General features: G+C 45.2%; 2 protein-coding genes across 10 annotated transcripts in view; both read right to left on the reverse strand.

Moving 5' to 3' along the window:
* chfr (checkpoint with forkhead and ring finger domains, E3 ubiquitin protein ligase) overlaps positions 1-22412 on the reverse strand; it is a 262229-nt gene that overhangs the window by 115549 nt on the left and 124268 nt on the right. The window lies entirely within an intron of this gene.
* fbrsl1 (fibrosin-like 1) overlaps positions 1-22412 on the reverse strand; it is a 275251-nt gene that overhangs the window by 88722 nt on the left and 164117 nt on the right. For 6 of the 9 annotated variants that reach the window (XM_083979468.1, XM_083979473.1, XM_083979467.1 and 3 more), the window contains exon 5: positions 11860-11889. The exons of the other annotated variants lie outside the window; for them this stretch is intronic. In XM_083979468.1, coding sequence (XP_083835594.1) covers positions 11860-11889 — 30 coding nt within the window. The remainder of the gene's footprint in view (positions 1-11859; positions 11890-22412) is intronic. 9 annotated transcript variants of the gene reach the window in all.

A 22412-nucleotide genomic window follows, 5' to 3' on the forward strand; every position in this document is an offset into this window, starting at 1 on the left:
TGATAGTATCTCAAGGACACAGAGAGCTCAGACTCTTTGAATACTCAAACACAGTGCCTATTAAATGTGGTATTTCAAATTCGCCTTGTGACAAACCAGTATTTAATTTGTATGTCAGACTTTGACGAGGATAAAGGAACTAAATAACAAGAGAGGTTGTATTCTGAAACATGCCTTGTATGGCACAGTCAAAGGCCAAATCACCTTCTATTCAGTTAAGAAATGAAACAGTTTTTCTTGAACACTTCAAATTTCAAAAGTCATTTCACCATTAAAATGTAGTGATCTGGCTCAAATATCTTAAGAAGAGGTGCAACTCGGATACCGAATGCCACAGCCTCACATGTTCACAGGCAAGAATATCTTTTTAGCAAATAATGAAAAAATATATTATTAGATGCACAGGCATATTGAGAAGTTAGTGAAAAGTCATTAACCCTGAACTACTTTCTTTGATTGACATTTTTAAATCTTTATTTCTTATTTGACAGTGGACAGTGAAGTTGTGGAAACAAGAGTGGTGGAGCTGCAGACCCGTCCCACTGGACCTCCCAGCAGGACGCATGAGGAGCAGAGCAATTCAAGCGAAGAGCCACATAGAGAGAGAGAGGGCCCCCAGTGAAAAACTGCCTTCAATCTGTCAATTAAGTCCCTGTGGCAACATATTTAAGTGGACCCTCTTTATTTTGTTTGACTCTCTTTCAGAGCTGAGCACAATGAGGAGGGAGCTGGGTCAATGGAGCCACAGCGGCCCTTTGTTGAAAGTGCGGTGGGTCCAAATGTATAATTAAGTAACGAGAGTAATCAGTACAAGGGCTCAGTGGCCAAGATCTCTCAGGAGAGGAGAGTGGTGGGGGGGTGGTAGTGGGGGGTTCAGCGCCCCGTGATTCAGCCTACTGGAAAGAGAAGAGATACAGCAGGAGTCCCTGCTGGAAAAAAGAAACTCTAAGTGAAAAACGCTGAGACTTGATCCCTAAGGAGAGTTTATTGTTGTGTTTGCATCTCTGTCTGCAGAATAATGACTCCAAGAAATATCTGAGCTCCCACTGTTAATGCGGAAGCATTCTCACACAAGGTAAAGAACAAGAACATACACCTGTCTGACGACAAATGCAGTAAAGTGATATGTTCAATATGAGGCTTTCTGCAGGCTGAGGAGATTGCTGTTTATGATTCAGGAGACTGTCAGTGAGAATCAAGAAAAGTAGTGTGAAAGCAAAGGAAGGGTTCATCGTAATATTGTAGAAAATATCCCTGAGAGAAAATGGCCAAACAATTGTATTGTAATTGCGTGTGAACAGAGCAGAATGTGTAGTTGTGTAAGACAATTAGAAATGTCAGAAAAATGTCTTTTTGTTCCAAGTTTATCAAAAAATCTTGAATACTTGCTTAAAACTAAAGGACATGGCTCATATAGTTAATGACCGATGATAATGAATGAGAAAACAGAACTCTCCAGTGCTGAACAAACCCACATGCACTTGGAATGGGAAATTAGAAATTGGCCACATTTCTACACAACATCTTTTCTCCAGGGGAATGTTTGCAAACCCTAATTTCTGGGCTTTCGCTTGTCAAAAGACCGTCATTACAGAGTGCAGGGCATTAAGGAGCGAAAGTGGCTTAGGCTTCTTGTCAATCAATTCCCCATTCAGACTGCGGATTCTGGACAAATTAATTGTCAGCCATTTCTATACTGCTTGTTAAGGGCACATCACAACCTGTAATCACTACCCATTTGTTCCTCTACCCCTACCAGTCCAGCATTTCATTTCATTTGAAGGAAATCACATTCAAAATCATGTTTCTGGACACATCGAGACAAAAAAAAAACACAAAAGAAAGGAAAATTGATCTAATCTCCAACTTCACCCTACTGGTGTAGATGTATTCTTAGCATGCAGCTGAACGAATGACTTCCATCTCACAGCGGCCTCTCTATTACTGGGGACGAGTTTAAACCCTAGGTGATGGAGATGAACAACTGGCTCAGTCTATTCCCTGGGTGCATGCTTGGCCTTGTTGTTGTAGCAGTAGCCATGACACAAGAGATGAGGCCTCACAAGGCTGGAGCTGGCGAGGAGGAAAAATAATATCAAAAGAGCACAGCATGGTGCTTATCCTTTTACAAGAAGCATGCACTGCAGCAGAGCATAAAGAGGAATACTAGCTACGGCTCAGACAGACACAGAGAGAGACACAGCGCAGCAGGGGAGAGAAAGGCAGGTGGGAAAGGGGGAACAAAACAACAGTAAGAGCAGGCAGGGGGGATGCTATAGAGACGAGGGGATGGACAGATGGAAGTAGTATTAGAGCAGGTTTGTCAGGACTGTATGTGATTGCCCTGTTGGACTATTACACTTGGTCGAGTCGGGGGAAGAGATTCAGTGAATCTATGAAAGTACAAGATTGGCTCATGTTTGTGAATGCGTGGGTGTGAGAAGAGGACCACGTCATTTAGCACCCTGTGCTTTTTCAAATGTCTGCACCAGGGAAAAGATTTGCAGCGAGCCTATACAAGAAAACCAAATGGTGAAAATGCAAAACCACAACCCCACATAGAAGCCTCCCCAAACAGCATGTCTGGTGGTCAGAGGGGACATTGTTAAAATCGGAGAGATATGCTGCTCACTAAGCTGCCTGACAGCAGCCAAGCCCCTTGTGGTTTGTGTCTCTCATAGATGTTCACAAACCAAAAAAAAAAAGAGAAAAAATATGAAAACTGCCTGGCTCTTCAGAGGCAGGGAGCAAGCAGCAACATCTGCACCTGGCAACCGCCAGCTACGAAGGGTAACAGGGGACCAGCTACAGCGAATGGCTCCCCCACCCTCTCCCCAGCCCCTCCTCCCTGCAGCCAGCACATCAGACGGATAAGTTTGACATTTACACAGCTTTCAACACTTCAGAGACAGGAGATTTATTCCGCCAGCGGCCCTCGCTGGAGCCAGGCCTCGACCTGGGCTGGCCCCCATGACGACCCTGTAGCTCAGCCCTGAAATGAGGCAGAGCTGAGGAAAGAGGAGCGAGAGGGAAAAACAGTGAGAGGCAGGGATAGATGTCTCGATTCTCCTGGACATTTTCTCTGGCAGATTCCGATAGACGTGCAAGGGGAAGACAATAAGCGCTGCGCATCCCAGAGCACATTAAAACGACTGGCCAAATTAATCACACAGTTCCACTTGTCACACTCGGAGGACAGTGTGCCATGAATTCTGCCTCAGAGATACAGAGAGGAACAGAGGAGGAACTTGCCCGGCTACGCAAATGCTGGCATGGTGTCAACGACTGTCTGTCTGAATACTGATCGCAGCCCTGTGCTCGCTGCAAGAAAAAAAAAAGCTGCCAGAGCTGCTGGCATATAACTGTCACTGTCATTTCTTTCTCAAAATAAATAAAGCAAATCTAATGAATAAAAAAGAGAAAGAGAGTGTGGGTGTGTGTCTGTGTGTCTGTCTGTCTGTGTGTGTGTGTCTGTGTGTCTGTCTGTCTGTGTGTGTGTGTCTGTGTGTGTGTCTGTGTGTGTGTCTGTGTGTCTGTCTGTCTGTGTGTGTGTGTCTGTGTGTGTGTCTGTGTGTGTGTCTGTGTGTCTGTCTGTCTGTCTGTGTGTGTGTGTCTATCTATCTATCTTATTAATTAACATGGTAACCAAGAAGAAAAATAAATGCGTGCATATTGTAAAAGGGCCACATTTACTGGCTGAACAGTGAGGCAGCAACTGCTTCACTTAATGCTGTGTCCAAGTGAGTAACATGACAAACCAACAATGCAAAAACTTCTTACTGAGGGGAAAGAAGTGGCTTCATTTCAGAATTCATCTCTCCCGGGACATAGACTGAGATACCCCTGATTGTAAGGGAGAAAGCCAGATCTCCTGTAGTGAGAACACACAGAGGGGGTAATGGTCCATTTAGATAGTCGAGGACCAAAGCAGTGTCGGATACTAGTAGAACAACACCAATTTCCTTCTGCAATTTCCCTCCTGCGGAGGACGGGATGAGGTGTGGGGACGTAGGCGCCGTGACCACTCTGATAGGGCGTGGAGGCAGAGCCTGGGGTCTACTGGGGGGCCCCCGCTGGGCCACAAACATCAGCAGGATATCTGAAGGTTTCTGTAGCCGTGTGGAGAAGGGTGAAGCCTTACTTCCACTCAGCTTTCAAAATATATTGATGGGATGTTTTGGTGCATGCTCTGATGTTCTCACCCTCTCCAACAAAGTTAGGAAGCCATTGTTAAAGCAGGTGGTGTGTGCACATACATGTGCTCATGTGTGTTGTTGGTTGGAATCAAAACATAAACAAACACATACTGTGCACCTGCATGGGGCAAAAACAAATGAAATCTATGGGAGTTGGAGTGGTGGTGTATTAATATCAGTGTTTACATGGCTCACGCAGCAGCACTGCATATGACTCTGTTAACCGCAGAGAGAGAAAGAGAAAAAGTGATTGCTCTTGACCCCACTCGCTGTATCAGAAAGCACCACCTAGCAAAGTGATTTGATCACAGGATCAAATCTATACAGCCATTTGACCCTTGACCTCCCCAGCAGGCAGCATGGGAAGTCAGCTGATTACCCTGGGTCAGCCTAGGAGCTCAGGATTAGGAAAGTATTGATCTGAGTGAAGATGTAGGCTCCAGAGGGAATGAGATTGAGAGAAAAAGCTCTGCCGGGTAGAAATGATATCGACCAGTAGAAGAGGTCTAGACAGGCTCGCACGTAAAACCATATTTGAGCTTGGGACCTAGGAGACTGTGCAAACAGAGAGACGGCTTCAGCGAAAGCTCTTCTCACAGAGGCCCATTGAAAGAGGCCAGAGAGAGAGAATGAGAGCGAAGGAGGATTGAAGAAGACAAGCTCAGAGAAATGCTCTTTGCATTAGCCAGACACAGAGGCCTCTGGTTCAGGGCTGACACACTTAAGGGAAGAGTCAGCGGGGGCCATGTAAATCAAGCCGGGGTGAGGAAAGATATAGTCCTGACCTGAGGCCAAACTAAGCAGACTTTAACATTACCCAGAGTCCATGTAAACAGCACTGAGTCCTGGCAGGGCTCTGTTTCACTTCCATGCAAAGTATGTGGTTAGCTCGAGGAGGAAGAAGGAGGAGGAGGTCCATAGACAGATTGATGGTGATAGTGGTGGGGGTAAACTTGAAGAGCTGTCCCCCTTCTTCATTAAATCAAAGGACTGCCTTGTCACTTCCAACAAGAAATCCCTCAACCTTTGCCTTCAGTGCCGGCTGGGCTGCTGGTGTGATCTTTGGAGCAGTTTGGCGAGGAAAAAACAGACAGTAATGGCAGATGTACGAGGGGAGAGGGAGCATTTATTCAGCTTGGAGAGAAAGAAGAAAACTGACAGAAACCCAATGGGACAGGGAATACACAACTGTGTTATGAATATAGTCATGGAAAAAAAATGGGGACAAAGGCAGGGGAGAATGAGAGAAAAAACCCACTGATTTATGTTTTTTTTCTGTTTGCACCTCGTCTTTCATTTGGCTCCCTTCTGCTTGGTCTTGTCTCTGTTGACTGTGTGACTGGAGCTGGAGCTAGCTCGCTATCTTTCCTTCAGAGGTAAACGTACACACACACACACACACACACACACATATACACACACAGCCCTCAGCACCTCCCAGTGTTTTGACATGGCCCCGGGCCCGGTGCAGCTGAGCTGCAGCAGCAGACACTGGGCATTGGAAATTTAAGTCGGGGCGTAGGAGAAATTAGGCGAGGAGGCAAGGAAATGGGATGTTGACTTGAAGTGGCCCCGGGGGCAGCTGAGAGTCTCCCTGTGCAGCTCCGCTGGCTGCCTGACAGTTTGATGGAGCGAGTGGAGGCTTCCCCGCGGCCCGAGCCGCCGTCTCTAACACTGATGTAGCTCAGTGAGGAACAGATTGAGCCTCCAGGCATCGCTCTGTACTGCTACTCCCCTCCTCTCTCGCTTTTTCTCACTCTCTGTACTGCTACTACTAGCTCTGTCTCACTCTCTCTAATCCTGTCAAGTCAACACACAGAGACATGTACACACAGCACATATGCATGCATATACATGCTATACACGCTCACACAAAATCACATACTGTATGCACACATAAAGACACTTAGACACACAGAAATAACAGCAACACCCACAGAGAGCTTGGCTCCCTCCTTCTCTTCCCAGCGACAGTAATGTGATGAGCACTACAGATGCTGTTTACTGAGCTCTGGCCGACTCACAGGGGAAGGAGGGGGAGTGGGGAGGGTGGGATGGAAGACGAGGCAGAAGGAGGTAGAGTCAGGGGGCTGGCAGGCCACAGCCATAATGAAAAGAATCTGGCGGCGGCCCACTGTGTGCTGGTCATGAGAAGCATGTGCTGCCGGGGGGCTCTACTGCTAATTTCAGGGGGCAGCCAAGCGTTTCACGCTAGACTTGTCATCGGGCCAGAGGGGGCATTCATACTGGGTGACAGCAATTGCGAGAGGGCGGGTAGGGGGTTTGGGGAGGGGGGGTGAAGTGAGAGGGAGGAAAGCTTCAGCTCCCTCCCCCCCCTCCCTGTACCTCCTGTCCCCCCTCTGCAATGATCAAACGTTATTGTAGGCAGGGAACAGAATTACAAATGAGTGTCCTGTGGCAACGGCTGGAACTGGATGCAACTGCTCTGCTCTCTCCTCAGGTGGCCATAAGGCCAACACCTCATCCTGCAACCCCCGCTGCCCAACACCATTTAATACTTGCATTTTCCTGGTTAACATGACAATAATAATCTGCCACAGAGACTGTTTAGAAGCCCACACACTCAGCCACAGAGATGCCGTGAATTTAACTTTGGCCCAATTTGGGCTGGGAGGTATGGATAAAATCTCAGTCTCTTTCTGTCAGATATTCTATATGAAAAATAGTAAAAAATAACTTGGAAATCTCTGATGGCAGACAAACATATTGACTCATAATATATACAGTACCATCATATCTATCCTAACCCTAGCCCCAACATGTCCTTGGATTCTTCCATCTTCCCTTTTCACAGGACTGTCCGTTAAAGGTGAAATGATTGACAGGCACATCTTTAATCAGCGCCATCAACTGCCCTGAGGATTTGGTGTGCACTCGGGGTTTATCTCTCAACTCGCCAAGATAAAATGAGCACAAAGTCACTGGAAATCATTAAAGAGCTGAGACGAGAAAAAAAAAACAGAGGGAAAAAACACCCTGTCAGACCGACCCCTCCATTGTAGATCCAATGAAATGAGAGAGAGAGAGTGAGGAAAGGTAGAGAGAAGCGGGGGGAGAGTAGGGGCTACGGAGGAGTGGATGCTAACAGCTGGCTGCCTTCCCCTTAAAAAAGAAGCGACTGGCTCTAGTCTGGCAGCCAGGAGAGGGAAGCAAGGGATGAGCAGGGATGAAAGCAGAAGTGTGAGATATGAAGTCAAGTGATGAAAGTTGGGTGGTTGATGGAAGATGAGTGGATGTGGGAAGGGATGAGGGGGGGTGGGGTGGGGGGATTAACCAGCTTGCAAGGAGAAACTTCTGTTCATTGCCTCTGAAACAAGCCGTCACACAAGAGAGAAAGGAAGGGATGGGAAACAGAGGAAGAGAGACAGAGAGCAATGTAGAGTGAAGGAGGAGAGAGGAAGGGAGGAGGCAAGCCACATTGCACATCTTCAGGCTGTGAATAATTTAGAGGAGCACTGGGGAGACGAGACGAAGATGAACACAAAACACTGGCAGCGTTTGACCTAGAGCTGCAGCTACATCAGTGCACATCACAGAGCGGAGAGCTCTCTCTCACTCTGCCTTTTCCTCCCTCCCTCTTTCTCTCTTTTCTCTCTTTTGCTCTTCATCTGCCTCCCTCTGTGTCAGGGAGGAAACAGCTGTACGCTATTCTTGTTTCGCCTCACATTCTATGAAACTCAACAGAATGGCTGACAACTCCGTTTCACAAGGATCTCTCTTTCTCCCTGCCTGCTCTGGGCACATCAGAGGAGTTGGAAGAGCCTTATGCAAAATGGATGTGTATAAATTCTATATATGGGCCAGTGGCCTACAGATCACCTTACACATACAGGACTAATGACAACATCACATCATATGAGAGGGAGCATCTACACAAACAGCTATAAGCATCAGCTGTAAAGAAACCAAACTTGATTTCAGCCACCTTGCTGCTGCTGGCTTCTGTTAACATTTGTGTCAGCTTTAACAATCCAATAGTATTAAAACAAATTAGTTTTAATTCTAAATTAATCTTAACCAAACAAAATGCATTATATTAACACCGCGCCTCTTAAATGTGAGGAAATGATGACAAAGAGATTATTCGGTAATGGAAATAATCATTAGCTGCACGTGCTTTGCAAAAAAAATAACTGTTCCCCAAACATTGTGCCCATTGCATTTTAAAAGCTTAAAATTACTGATGAGATATAAATGATTCACTTCACTTCATTAATCCTATTTTAATGAATATATAATTAATCTAATGTTTACCACCCAGTCAGTTTCTCATTTCTTGCAGACTTGCAGCCACATCAACACAGTCAGTGTGAGTGAGTGAGTGAGTGAGTGAGTGAGTGAGTGAGTAAGGGGCCGGGCCGACAGCAGCCGAGCAGCGGACACTCCGGACAGCAGCAGTAAATAACAGCTGCCCCATGATTAGGCACAGAAGAGGTTAAACAGAGCTCGTTCACACCGCCTTTTGTCAAGGTGCCATGAATCACCTCACCTGCTGAAATGTGTGTCTTTGTGTGTGTCAGTGATGAAAGAACCACGGGGCATCTGTGGGGGGAGTGTCAGCTGGGCGGACAGAGGGCAGTCTGATCAACCCAGGAGGGAGGGGCCATTTATTACAGTAATTAAAGAACCATGAGGGTAGAATGTAAGTGCACTCAGAGTAGCGCTTTCTCTGGTATGAGTGATAGTATGATGAGAGTATGATACATAATAAATAATGAGGACTAAAGATGTCAGCTAAATAAAACACAAGGTATTGGTTTCCTCTCTTTATTTTCTCACCCTCTCCTTCCCTGCTTCATCCTCTCCCTCCCTCTCTCGCTGCTGTCTCCTGCTTGGTCTGCGTGGCTGATATTAATGGGACGTCCCTTGTTTGTAAATGTGCCAAGTTGTGTGCACCACTGCAGGCTGTCTATTATAGCAGGCCTCTGGGGCAGCTTTTCCATATGGCGTCACATATGGCACTCAGCAGCATCAATTAATGTTGTTATAATACTGATTTTTATGAGCTAGGGTTTCACTCCTCTCCTCTCCTCTCTAGCCCTGCAACTCCTCCCTCCCTCCTCCCCCCGGCTTTGATTCTTCAAACGGCTTCTCTTCGATTCCTCAAACCTTCGACATTCTGGCTTCTGAACAGTTGAGGATCTAAAAAGTTTTCCACTCCAATTCTTAAAGCTCCTACCAGCTCTACTGAATCCCACACAAAGACCTTGAAAATGACTGTGTTCCTGCTATAGTGCACAAGAAACACAACGCTATTGCTAGTGTGTCAGATTCTTTGCATCCTCTATGAAGCTGGGAGACTTAGATCAATGAAGTATGAAAGAACACGAGAGAGACAAAGATAGCTATTACACAGATCGAAAAACGGTGTTAGATAATATCACATATCTGTAACCAAACACCACGTTTACAGCACCTATTGTAGTTTTGGTCACATTAGGCCAGCATCAGGGCCTATTAGCGTGTTAAATTAGGCCCGTGTTTATGCACAAAACAATAGGCAGATGGATCTAAGAACAGAATCTGAGGGGCCTTTTTGTTCCCTGGTGCCTTTGGTGGTGGATCTGACAGGAGGGGAACAAGAGCGTAGCAAAAAGCCCCGCTTAAAAAGCTCCCAGCCACACCAGCCTTGTCAGCGTTGCCACAATTAGAGACTAGATCACTGGCGCTTCCCAGCGAGAAACATCTCACCACCACTCCTCAATGGAACTCTTTCGTTTGAGGAACACACTCAAAGCGGGGTTTTAAAACGTTTCGGATGGCTAATCACTCTCAGGATGAAAGGCCCTGGCGTGTTCGTTTGTCTCAGCGTGGGGAGCTTCCCTTGCCGTTTCTGTGTCTCTGATTCTGATTGTTTTTGTTCGCTTCTTTTTCAGCAGGCAGACGAGGCAGGCGAGCTGGCAGGCAGCGCTGTTTGAAGGTGCAGTCAGACCTGAGTGCAGGCCTGATGCTTTGTAGTGATATTTCCAGCAGCACAATCTCATTACTTTTTGACGTGGGAGATGCATGCAGGGGCGGATTGTCATTTCACACTGTCAAAAGTTCCGTGAGGGAACGGAGACGGGAATGGAACTTCAATGACCTGCATGCCTCTGGCTCATCAAGACTGAATATATTAAACCAAATAACACAGATAAAATCCAGTGAACCAGATCCTTGAAGATGCTTGTAAACTTAATGTCCAGTCCCCGGGGTTGTAGAAGGAATTTCTCTCCTTATCTAGGATCTCTAATCGGATCCGTTGCACAGCCTCCGAGACATGCCGCTGAACATCCCCTGAACCTAATTAACCTGCATAAATACCCAGGCAGAGTGTGTGTGCTGCCAGGGTGGCACACCTGGGTGTTGGTCCACGTGTTTGTCCAGGCAGCACATGTAAATGTAAATGTGCTGCCTGGACAAACACATCTTTGTGTCTTGAGAGGAAAAGTCCCGAGGGCAGCATCCCACACCTCTCAAAGATTGTGAGAGCTCCTGGACGTTTTCACATGGGACAATCACTGGCAGCTCGCTCCTTTAAAAAACTGGGGGGTATCCCCCGAAGTTGATTTCACACGGAGTTCTTTCAATACAGAGAGAAAACCTTGCTCTGTTTAAGAAGCTGCCAGGCACTGATTGAAGCGCCTGGTTACCATGCGAACCCCAGCCTGTTGCTGGGGTGACTGTCCCAAAGTGCTTCCTGGGTAATTTTCGAGGTCACTGGTTTGTGCACGCCTATGTGGTGCAGATGCGCCCACCCTCATTCAGGGCCCCGCAGGAGCTCTTTCATTAGGCCCAGTGAATGGCCTCATTCATCCCCTTCACCACAATTGGTCATGCTGCGTCTCCGCAGAGGGCCCAGGACAAACTTTTCTCTCTTTCCACCCCCTGATCTTCCATGCACCACCCACCTTAGTCATGCTTCACTTTTGTTCAGGAGCATGAGGTAGCTGGAGCTTCAGGGCTTATCTCTGGCTGCAGACTAATAGGTGGAATGTTACAGACGACTGACATTGCTGTCTTTGTTTATCTGGGAGAATGCTTTGAAAAGGGTTGGTGCATGACACACTATTTACCACTCAACAACGATAAATAGTCATGAAAAACGTTTTTCAGATTTGGGAAAATGTGATCTTAACATTAGAATCTGCTAACATCAATTGACCACAGGAATGAAAAAGACAACTGTCCATATTCGGGTGTATTTTTAAGGTGCAGTATTTTCAACAGATCTTTATGACGTATCAGTGCAACACTCCAATTTTCCAAGCTCTCTATTCCCGGAGGACTGTTCTAGCTGAACTCAGAGCCATTTCATCTCTAAGTTGCTTCTTTCTCCACTGACCTACTCCTGTAACTGAAGTGCTTAGCCATGCTAGTGGGTTCTCTACTCCCTGCCTCTTTTTGGCCCTAAAGTGAGTTTCAGGTCTGGCCTAGTGAGAAGTGACTAATTGTCTTGAGTTGTTAGTGTGCCTGGAATGAGATCCACTTCAATCTGTGACAGGGTGCACAATAATTTTGTTTCTCCATTCCTCCTCCCCTCTCTCCCTTTCTCCTTTTTGCAGCAGATTTACCCCCTCTGCTTCTCAACCTACTGAGCTGTAAAATTGAGTGGACGGCAGGCAGGATACAGAATGAGACCTGGCATCGTGGACGCACTAACCTTGAGGAGGGCCACTGCTGCTGGCTGCACCTAAAGAGATGGAGACAGAACGTCAACCATATTGGAATGAGGAAGGTTAAAATGAGGAGGGAGGACAGACCAAATGTAAAGGGAAAGGTGGAAAGCCTTCCTGAAAAACAAAACAAAAACAATATAACAGCTTGGCAAGGCAGGTCTAAGTCAGCAGGAGGATGGACAAACACACTACAAACTGATGACAGGATGTCAACCATTGAGAGAAAAGGGAGAAAGCATCAGGTATCATTTAAGTGATCTTGTCTCCCTTTAAATTCCTTTTTCTTTCCCACCCCCATCTTTATTTTTTACAAAAGATTATGTAATGTCTAGCCCAGTTAATCCTTAAGCTGCTGTGGAGTACAGCTCATGTACCTGCCAGTCTGCAATTAGACAAAATTATTCTGAAATCTTAATCTTTTTGAAAAAATGTACATATTTTGTGCATAACGGTGTATGATAAAAAAACAAAAAAAAAAATAAAAACAATGCTTGAGCCTTTTTGCTTCCTAGTACTTCGAACAAAACTGTGCTTCATAATGAAATCAACTTGTACAGCTATTCTTGGAACGAATCTGAGCAATCAATTACTATGAATCACAAATATACTAGCTGCGGTTTAGATGTGAACAAATGGAGTCTCAGTCCCTTACAGATGATATTAGTGCTCTGAGCTGCTCTCTCTCCACGAGAGATTAAGCAGGTTTGTACTCTCCCAGGCGGGCAGCGCTCCCCCTCCAGGGTGCTGCACTATCATTTGCAGGAAAATTACTTCAGTAATGAAGAATCCAGGCCCATAAATCCTCATGGCCTCACCTTCCTTCGTCGCCCAAGTCTCACTGAACAGCTAGTAAAAATTCCCTTTAAAAAATTCATAGTGCAATTTTGCTCAAATCCCTCCCAGCAAGCACAATTATGGAACTTTCATCTCAATTGATTTATGTCCCAGGCTAAAAATGGAGGGGGTGGGGTGAGGTTGTGAAGGAGGAGAAAAAACAAGTGGTAAATCATTGTTTTTAAAAGGAAAGGTAAGGCATAAGGCCGACAGTCACTTTCCATGTGTGCTACAGTGCATGTGTGCTACAGTGCAGGCGACAGAGAGGTGCACGGATAAGGGGAGGAGAAAGACGGAAGGCAATGTCTGAAGGGTTTGAAAGCAGAAATGAAATGGCTAAAAGGAGGAGGAGGGGAGGGATATGGGGGTGAAAGGAGCGGTATTCCACTTGATTAATAACACTAATCAAATTATACAGTGTTCCACTGTGCCCTGAAATCTGGGGCCATAATGTCCTCTAATGGCGAGGTTCATGGAGCTAAACTTCAGAGGGAAAACACGGCGCTGACTGCTGCATGCCTTAATGAAGGCAGTAAAACATCCATTTCCAGAAGCCATGAAATGAAAGGCAAGATTGTAGATGTGCACCCAGTGGCTCCCCCACCGCAAAAAAATGGAAGGCTGTTAACACAAAAGACAGTGTCAGAGGGAGAGAGAGAGACACAGACAGACGGAGAGATGCAAGGCTTTAAGAAGAGAAATGAGGAGAGAATAATACAAGTGAAGAGATTTAAAGGGCAAGAACACCAAGAGTATGAGAATATAAAAAGAAAAGGGGATGATGAAGTGAGGATAGCAAGACAGATTCGTTGATACTCTCAGTGCTTTATTTCCAGAGAAGTTCTCTTCTGGCATGAAGACAATCTCTGTCTGCTGATTATGGATGAGCCAGGCTGCTTTACTATGTCTGTTATACTTAGTGCTGCTGACAGCAGCCACAATTCATCACTATTTAGTTGCTGATGCACCTAACCACAGCATCCTCCCCCTCATCTATCTCAATACCACTCCATTAGAGTATTCCTTCTGTCCATCCAGGCATGCATTCTGCTGATCTATCCATCCATCTGTATTGCCATCCATCCATTCATCCATTCATCCATCCATCCATCCATCCGCCTGCCCACCTGTCCGTCCGTCCATCCATCCGTCCATCCATTCATGTGTCTGTTCATCCATATATTCATCTATCAATCTATTCAATCTTGTGTGAATCGAGTAGTGCCCTGCTCTGACCTTCGCTGTCAGCTTGCTGCTGCAGCTAAGAGGTTGCATTATGTCTGAGTACTATGGGCAACATCACTTCTGCTGGCAGTGGCAGACACATGTCTGACATCAGAATCTAAGCAAAGTGTGTAAAGAACCCTAAGCAAAAAAGGTTGGTCCTGGAGAAAATCTCTGCTGCTTTACAACAAAGCGTGACACTTTATATTTACACAAAAGCATTATGGTTTGCATTTAATCTACTAAATTGCACATGCTACAAACAATCAAATCAGCCTTTTGAATCTTGAGTAAAGCAAATGTTCGCAGTCCTTAGGGCAAAATTTCATCTGGAGAGCAAGGGGAAAAAAACAACAAAGCTGAGAAAACACAGATTGCTATTGTTATTATTATCATAATTACAGCTGTGCTTATCATGCAAGCAGCCTCAATCAGGATGAAATACAGTTTCATTTGATGAAGCTTCCTGTTTTGACTGGCTTGAGTTTGGGAACCACACACTTGGCTGGCGTGCCAAAAACTCAATCAGGCGCAATTACATAGCCATCAGATAGAAATGTAATTGATTTGAAAGCTGACATGAGATATAACTACATTACAGTGGAGGCTCAGTGGGGAGGCTCCTTGGGGACAGGGCCTACAGGGAGCTCATTACCGCCAAGCTTTGAATTATTGAGTGCTAAGGCAGTGACATTGAGGAACTGAGTCGGGCGATTGGCTGCAACAACTCGGCAAGTGTTTATCTCAACTTACAGCAACCTAAGACATCTGAAGGCGTGATCTGCCCGTGCATGAATATTGCAAGGGGAGAAGTTGTAATGGTTCATAACTGAAAGGGTTCAGACCAAGGTAGAGTCCATGGGTGCATATCATGCCCCCGCCCTTGTATTCGTAATGGGTGCAATTATGGGAACGTACAATATCACAACATGCCTGTCAGCCACTTCCATAGTTTTAGTCCCACCCAGGCCATGAGTCACATATTTGGTGCTCTGAATGTGAAAGTGCTGTTTGTAATGTACTTTCACTTGAACTAAATACAATCGGCTCGGTTGTTGTTAATGGGCTCTAGTTTCGTGGCGCAGCGTAAGGTGGCGCAGTGCAAAGTTTTGTGCAACGCAACACGATGCACTGTCAGTTTGGTAGACAGCGGTGCGCCGAGATGGACGTGGTGGCGTATCAGGTCACAGATTCAGCTTGGCGCAGTGACAATTTCGTACCAAAAAGCTGTGCTGAAGGTGTGCTGAAAGCTCGCCTGCTCCAACCTGGTCTACTCTCGGCACAAGGCGGAGCGCAGCCGGTGCAGTGGTAGTTTGGCTGACCGGTGCAGAGAGCGCTCACTCACCAAGACCTCACAGGCAGGTTTCCACAGTTTCAGGTACATTTAAATTTAATTATTAATCACAACAAACACTATTTAATGCAACTAATGAAATCAGCACGTAAATTTATATCTATATCGATTTTCCCGTCACATCTACCTCAGATCAAAGGCGTGTCACGCGTAATGGAAACTCATCCTGACTGAATTAACACAGATTAAAACGACTAACAAGTTCACATCTCTCTCAGCCAACCACCAACAGCCTCGGCATCAGAGAGTGAGGATATATTCACCATCTCTCATCTCAGAAAATTCAAAAGAAAAGAGAAGAAGAGAAACGCTCAGCGATGCGTCCTTTACGCACAGCTGCTTCTGGTTTCATCCCCGTTACGCATGGTATTTGTTTATGTTGTGATCTGTGCACACTACCCATCTTTGTTACACAGGGTTTAAATATAGGTTACTACATGTGAGTGTCTTTATTAGTGGAAAAAGGGTGTGTTTGTTTTTTGTTTGTTTGTTTGTTCACACTGGCCAGCGGTTCTTAGTGCATCAGGACAAACCTGAGTAACGATATTAGTAACCTCTCCCAGACTTCCATGCAGGTCTGTTCGTGTCTCGCCACTTTGAGCTTGGACCTCCCGGACCAAAACATCACTTTCCTCCTGTAATCCATCCATGTTGAAATATAAAATGACAAAATTGCAGTGCGCCTCGCCCACAGCGCTTTTAGAGGTGAGGAGAGGAGCTCATTTGATTGTTGAAGATCTGAGTCGGCTGTGTTAAACCGCCGGGGTGCGCCGTGCAGGTTCACCTGGACGCATCTGCACTGCGCCTAGACTGCGCCTGGTCTATGAAACTACAGCCTAATATGTTCATTTCACAGCTTGCAGCAAAAGAAACACAGCACCATATACCTTATGTGTGTGTAGCCTACTTTTGTGTGCATCTTACTGCATCTTTACTGAGGCAATGAAAGAGTAGTTCTATTATTTCAGCAGAAACATTTCAAGTTTTTCCACTTCTAAGCTTTACAGAAACGAGGAGCTTAAATTAGGTAGCAGCTTCCCTTGAGTCCACATGGGGGTGGGGTGGGGGGTTGATGAAGCACATCTGCCTGACCCTGACCACCAGCCTATAGGACTACCCTGAAGTGCTGATGGGGGACTGTAGAGAGGATAAAGATATAAGTCAGTGCTGAGGGGCCTCGGCATCCCTAAGGAACCCGGTGACTGCCTACTTCTGGGAGAGCTGTGCCCCCTAGGCTTCTGCCACTGATCTCCCTCTGTCTCTCTCATTCTTCTATCAGTCTTCTCTCTCTCCTCACACGGGCCTCCTGTGAGCTTTCTCACAAAAATGAGAACTCAATTAATTCAGGCAAAATGAGGACAAGAGAGGAGGAAGTCTAGGGAGCCCAGAAAGACAGAGAGTGAAGGAGGGAGGGAAGCCTGACGGAGAGTCTTGTCGATTTGTGGCCTGGAAACAGCAAACAGAGCACGGGGTGACTGTGCATGTGCATTAAGTCTTTAGCCAAGTTAATCCTGTCTGCAGTTTAAACATGGCTGATGAACGAATGCTCCTCATTACAGAGCGGGATGCTGGGTAAATAGGCAGGTCAGGGGGAGGCAGACAAAGAGAAAAGAGCAAAGCCTGAAAGAGATGACGCCAGACAGAGCCGACATGATTAAAAACATGCTGACACTCACTGCATGTTGTTTATTACATGGATGCTGGTGGGTCCACGTGTTGACCCTTTATTACAGCTCCGTGATGACTTAAACTGACATTTCTGCTTTTATGACACAGTGGTGACAGAGACTGTGGATGTGAAATTATACTTCCAAGTGGCGACATTCAATCCCCTCACAATAACCTACATGACACTATTATTATTAATACCTTAGCCTCTGTTTAACCTCTGGGAGTGACCACGCTGTGGCGTGAAGAGACTGCATGCATGTCAGATTATGAATGTGACCTGCGACCTTGAGAACAAAGGCGTTATGCTAAAGATGTAAAGTGTGGTCAGAGACAACAGTCATCAATCTTCCATGAGCCCGGTCACGCTGCTTAATGCTATATTAAGGTGCTACAAGCCACCACACAGCTCAGCTCATTTTCTCATAGGCTTGCAGAAAAACTGGCAGAAAACCAGCTGTTAGCCGGGGCTGTCGCCAGGTTTGAGGTCATACACGCACACACACGCAAAACAAGCCTGCACACACACACACACACACACACACACACACACGCTATGCACAATGTGTGATATGAGGTGGCACCCTGCAGCATTTCCAGCAGCCACATATGCAAAACAGGCTAAAAAAAAAAAATTGGCACGGCGGCTACTTTTTTCATCTGGATTGTTGCTTAAAGTACACAACTGTTTTCTGTGTGTGTCACTGGGAACTAAAACAAATAAAAACGAATGACCCATTTTTACCATTTGACTACATGTGAGCAGTGAGATGTTATCTCCAGTGCAATGGTGTTATAAAAGTAACCACTTCCCTCTGACAGAGTGTAAATCTCACAGTATTCTGGGATATTTTTATGTTCATTTTTTATGCAGTGCATATATTACAATGTTTTACCAGTCCCAGCTCTAGGACAAGGCTAGTAAAATAGGCGAGTCAGTCAGTTCCAAATTTTCATATGATAAATACCTTGTATGTAAGGAGTCAGGGGGGACTGGGGCAAATGTATTTCCAAGAAAATCAGTCTGCTACTTAGAGTGATTGAACAGCCTGTAAACACAAGCAGCAGACTTGCTTGATGCTCTCTGGGAGATACTAATATAGTTGTGCTTCCACGAGCTGAAGGGAAGGAAAGAGGTGGGGCACTGAAGTTCATGAACTGAACTGCGGGTACAGGAGCTTTTAAAATTACCCTGTCTCCGGACTTGGCCTGGTCTCTGAACTGAAACTGCAGAGTAAAAGCACAAGACTGTTGAGCGAAGTACGTCAAGTCAGTCATAAGACACCCTCTGTCAATGGCTGATAGTGTTCCTCGCATTAGCCCAAATTAAAATTAGATCTATCTTTAACAACCTAATAAAAAAAAAGCCATATGATGACACTTTCCCTCATTTATGCTTTCCATCTTCTCCTCTGCAAACCCCTGAAGAGAATAAATTCTCCTTTGTTCATAGTGCTTGTAAAAAGATCCTTTGGCTACTGTGCCAGCACAGTCCCTATCTATAAAATTCATCAGTGATAATTTTTTCCAGATTTATGTCCAACCAACAAAGTGTGGAAAGTGCTTGTTGATGTTGCAGGTCTAATTAGAGACAATATGAGCACAAAAATGAATTAAGCACACAATTTAGCACTCTGGTTTAAGGCATGTCTTTGTGTCTTCACCACACGTCAGCTGACATTGATACTGTATTCAGCAGATTACACTAATAAACAAGCTAAAAGAAGGCAGGCTTCTTTCATGGCCTGAGTTTGAGGTCTGCCTGTAATGAACAGAGGCATGAAGCGTTTTACCACTAGGTAAACAACTACAGATTAGTTTATTATTTCCATTATCAAAAATATACCGTTATTCAGTGTCTTCCACAGAGTTGACAGCAAGAGGACCAACATGTAAGATATATATTTTAAAAGTTGTTTCACTTTCTTGATGTCGGCTTTGTGGTGAATAATTGATATTTTCTGAGAAAGTGTTTTCACAGAACTTTAACTGTGTGAAGGGAGGAAGGGCGGTGAGATTTCAAACTCTGATGCTGGAATTGAATCATTGTGAGAATGTGAGGCCACAACCTATGCTATGTGACTATTGTACAGACATGTGAACCCACAAAAGGGTGAGTTACTAAAAAATAAGGTTATCTACAGTATATATAGAGCCACAAAGGTCACAACCCCAAACCAACTAAAGCTGTATCCTGTGAAACACAAGTTCAGTTTCCTGGCAGTTTCACGTACACAAAGTGCAAAACCATAAAAAAGTATGTCTGATATACTACAGGAAGGTTTGTCTTGTATAGGACATGTATATATTTTGTGTGATCATGATAATGTTAGGAAGAGTTCCAGATACTTTGCCATGGAGCAACGCTGCTGCTTGTGATGACATCCTGTAGCACCTGGCTCAGACATTTTCTGCTGAGCAAAACTGTTCTTCTCAAAAGGAGGGACGGTAGACACAGTGGACATGTACATCATGTGCCTGACAAGAAAGCACTAAGACCGATCCAAGATATAAACATAAACCCCCAGACACCTGCACCACATCTCCTCTGACCCGAACATGAAACCTGGACAAGAAACACTATGCAACCATTTGGTTTAGTTTGTCCTCCTGGGGCCATCTTGGCTCTGGGAAACCTTACCCTGGCATTAGCTCTAATCCCCAGAGAATGAAATGCAGGGCCAGCAGCATACAGATAAAGCATCAAGTGATTGTATATCTGTGACAGACCACCATTGCAGTCCCCAAACGTGGCCCCTGTGACACTGCTAATTTGACATCCCTTCTCCTGTTCTGCACTTGGCCTCAAGGGTAGCCCCCGTATCAACTTACCGGTTCCCTTCCAATAACAAGAGCTGCATCATCTTAAACTGATTCGATTGAGTGGAATTGCACACAGTACACTGGCTATTGGCTGGGGCTGGCCGGGTGGATGACGGCGGTGTGTGGAGCTGCCGAGTGTCAGTTGACCCAGACTAATTATTCATAAGGCCTTGTTGTGATGGCTGCTGCTCCAGTAAGGTCAGCAGGTGCAGTTAAGAGGAAAACAAAAACATTTCCTTCCAAAACGGAGTTGACACCGCTGGGTATCCACAGGAAACTCTGACAGAAAATCTGATGCCTCAAAAGGAAAAAAAAATCCTTAAAAGTAGTGAGGTCTCTGTGTGCTGTAAGTGGATAGCAGCATGACAGCTATACGTTCCCAAATGGAGGTTGCAGTTGATGCAATGGAAGATGTGATTTAAGAGGTGTGCTCATGCATGGTTGAAAGGAAAATGGTGCAGCTCCTTAAATAATAGCACACACTGTGTCTTCACAACCACAGGCAGGCATTGCCTTGAAATTTGTAATTACAGTAATTGTGATTTCGACAAATGGGCCTCCAATACGCTCTTCAACGGCAAAAATACAGGTTGTGTTATCCATGAGGAGTCTACCAAAAGCATCCGTCGACAAAGCTTTAATTTAAAAAGCTCTTGGATGGAAGCCACTAAAAATGTCCAGATGTCTGCAAAAATATGCAAAAAGAATTTTCAGAGGAATCTTTGACTGAGGCAGAAACTCTGCGACTTCTGTGAGGAAAAACGGAGCGAGCACCTTTAAATTCAAACAAACTTCTTTCTCACTTCTATTTACAATCAAAATGCACCACAGGAATGTGTACCCACAAATGCACACACAAAAGGCCCACTTATGAAAAAGCACAATAGTGTGGCAATTAGCGGCTAGAGGGGACGAATGCCGGATCGGTTACAGTTGTTGAATGTTAATTACAGCGTTTTACGGTGCTGAGGAGATAACGAGTTAGCGCCTGGTGACAGCAGCGACACGTCCTTTAACGAGAGCCGTGGAAATTTATGAAACTTGAGATCAGGGACAATGAGGCGTTACTGGCTTGTCAGATGCTCTCCTGCTCACCCTCCCTTTGTCCTAATGAAGGCAGACACTCGCTTCTCTCTCTTCTCAGCTCCTCACAGCGCCGTTAGCCTGGAATGATTATTGTTCATCGAGGAAAGGTAAAAAGCAGCCGATTGGGATTCTGTTCATGTCCACTCTAAATACCTTATCATCTTCCATCACCACTGCTATTGTCTAATCAGCTTCTGTCACAGTTTTAGGGAAGGGAAGGAAAAAAAAGAACATCAGCAAACATGTGGACACATAAAGGCCAAAGATAAACATGGGGTCATATTACAGATAATTCCCTGTCTGGGGCAGGAAACACAGCCGGTAGCCAGACAAATGTGAGTGACCGCTCATTCTCGTCTGTCTAAATAGTGAGGGATCAAGAGCTTGGTGAAATCCGAGGGGTTAATATGGTCATGTTGTGAAGCCTGGTTTGGAATTTAGGTTAATGGAATCATTGATAGGGCTCAGTTCTCATGCCAGCAACTCTTAAGAGGATCCATACCCCATGATTTAGACAAATCCTGGGACATTCTTTAAAGTTTTCCCCATTGACCCTGGAAAGACTCTGAGACACATACACACACAGCAGTCTGAGGAATTCTCTGGGTCTGCACAGCCACTGCTAACCAGAATCCCCCCATGCTGTATCAACAGCCTAAATGGTTTTTTATAGAATATTACATCAGTTACACTGGGGCAAACATGGGCCCCAGTGGAAATATTAAGCATAATAAACAGAAAGAGAGCCTGTTTTCTTTTTCTCTGGAAAATTACTATGAAACACGAGCAAGGATATAGACTCAAGTATGGGATTCTTGAAATTGTAGCTCATGTCTAGACTTGGACACGGCAAGACATAACTACATCACTCTAAGTTCACGAGAATTAGCTCTAAACGTCCCCACTAATGGAGCCATTTTACAAATAGGGCTGCAATAAGAATACTTGCGAGAATGTAAATTCACATATTTAACTCTTAATATCCCGAGTGAAGGCACTGACCTGCTACCAATACATGTGGTGGGAAAAACAGTAATTTATGCAGCTGCCGGAGAAGTGACAAGCCTACTGGAGAGAGTGAGAGAAGATCTTTTAAAACCACAGAGGACGAGGCGCCTGCGATGGTGTTCGGATGTCAATAAAAACAGGTGTTAACCAGCTTAGCTAAGATGTTAAGAGCTTGGATAATCCTAGCCTGGATCCAAGAGGGATCCGGCTCTGGAATACTAATGCTTAGGATGCACAGTTAAATCACACAGAGTTGATTAGGGGGTTGGGTTTGAGTGGTGCTGCTGCTACGGGCTGTCAAAACTTGATTTGCATCTGCTGCTAATTACCAGGGACTAAAGCAAAATGGATGGTAACATATAAAGAGTGCTTGGATGTGAGAGGGGTCATCAGGGTCTATAAACGATCGTTCTTTAAAAACTGCCAACATATTTTAATACAGGAGAAAATGTACATCACTACATCGCTCAGCACATTAACCTGGACAGACACTATTTATCACATGTGAAGTGAGAAGTATGCACTCAGCGAGCACACACA

Source organism: Trachurus trachurus (genome assembly GCF_905171665.1).
Source record: "Trachurus trachurus genome assembly, chromosome: 9".
NCBI classification, from domain to species: Eukaryota; Metazoa; Chordata; class Actinopteri; order Carangiformes; family Carangidae; genus Trachurus; species Trachurus trachurus.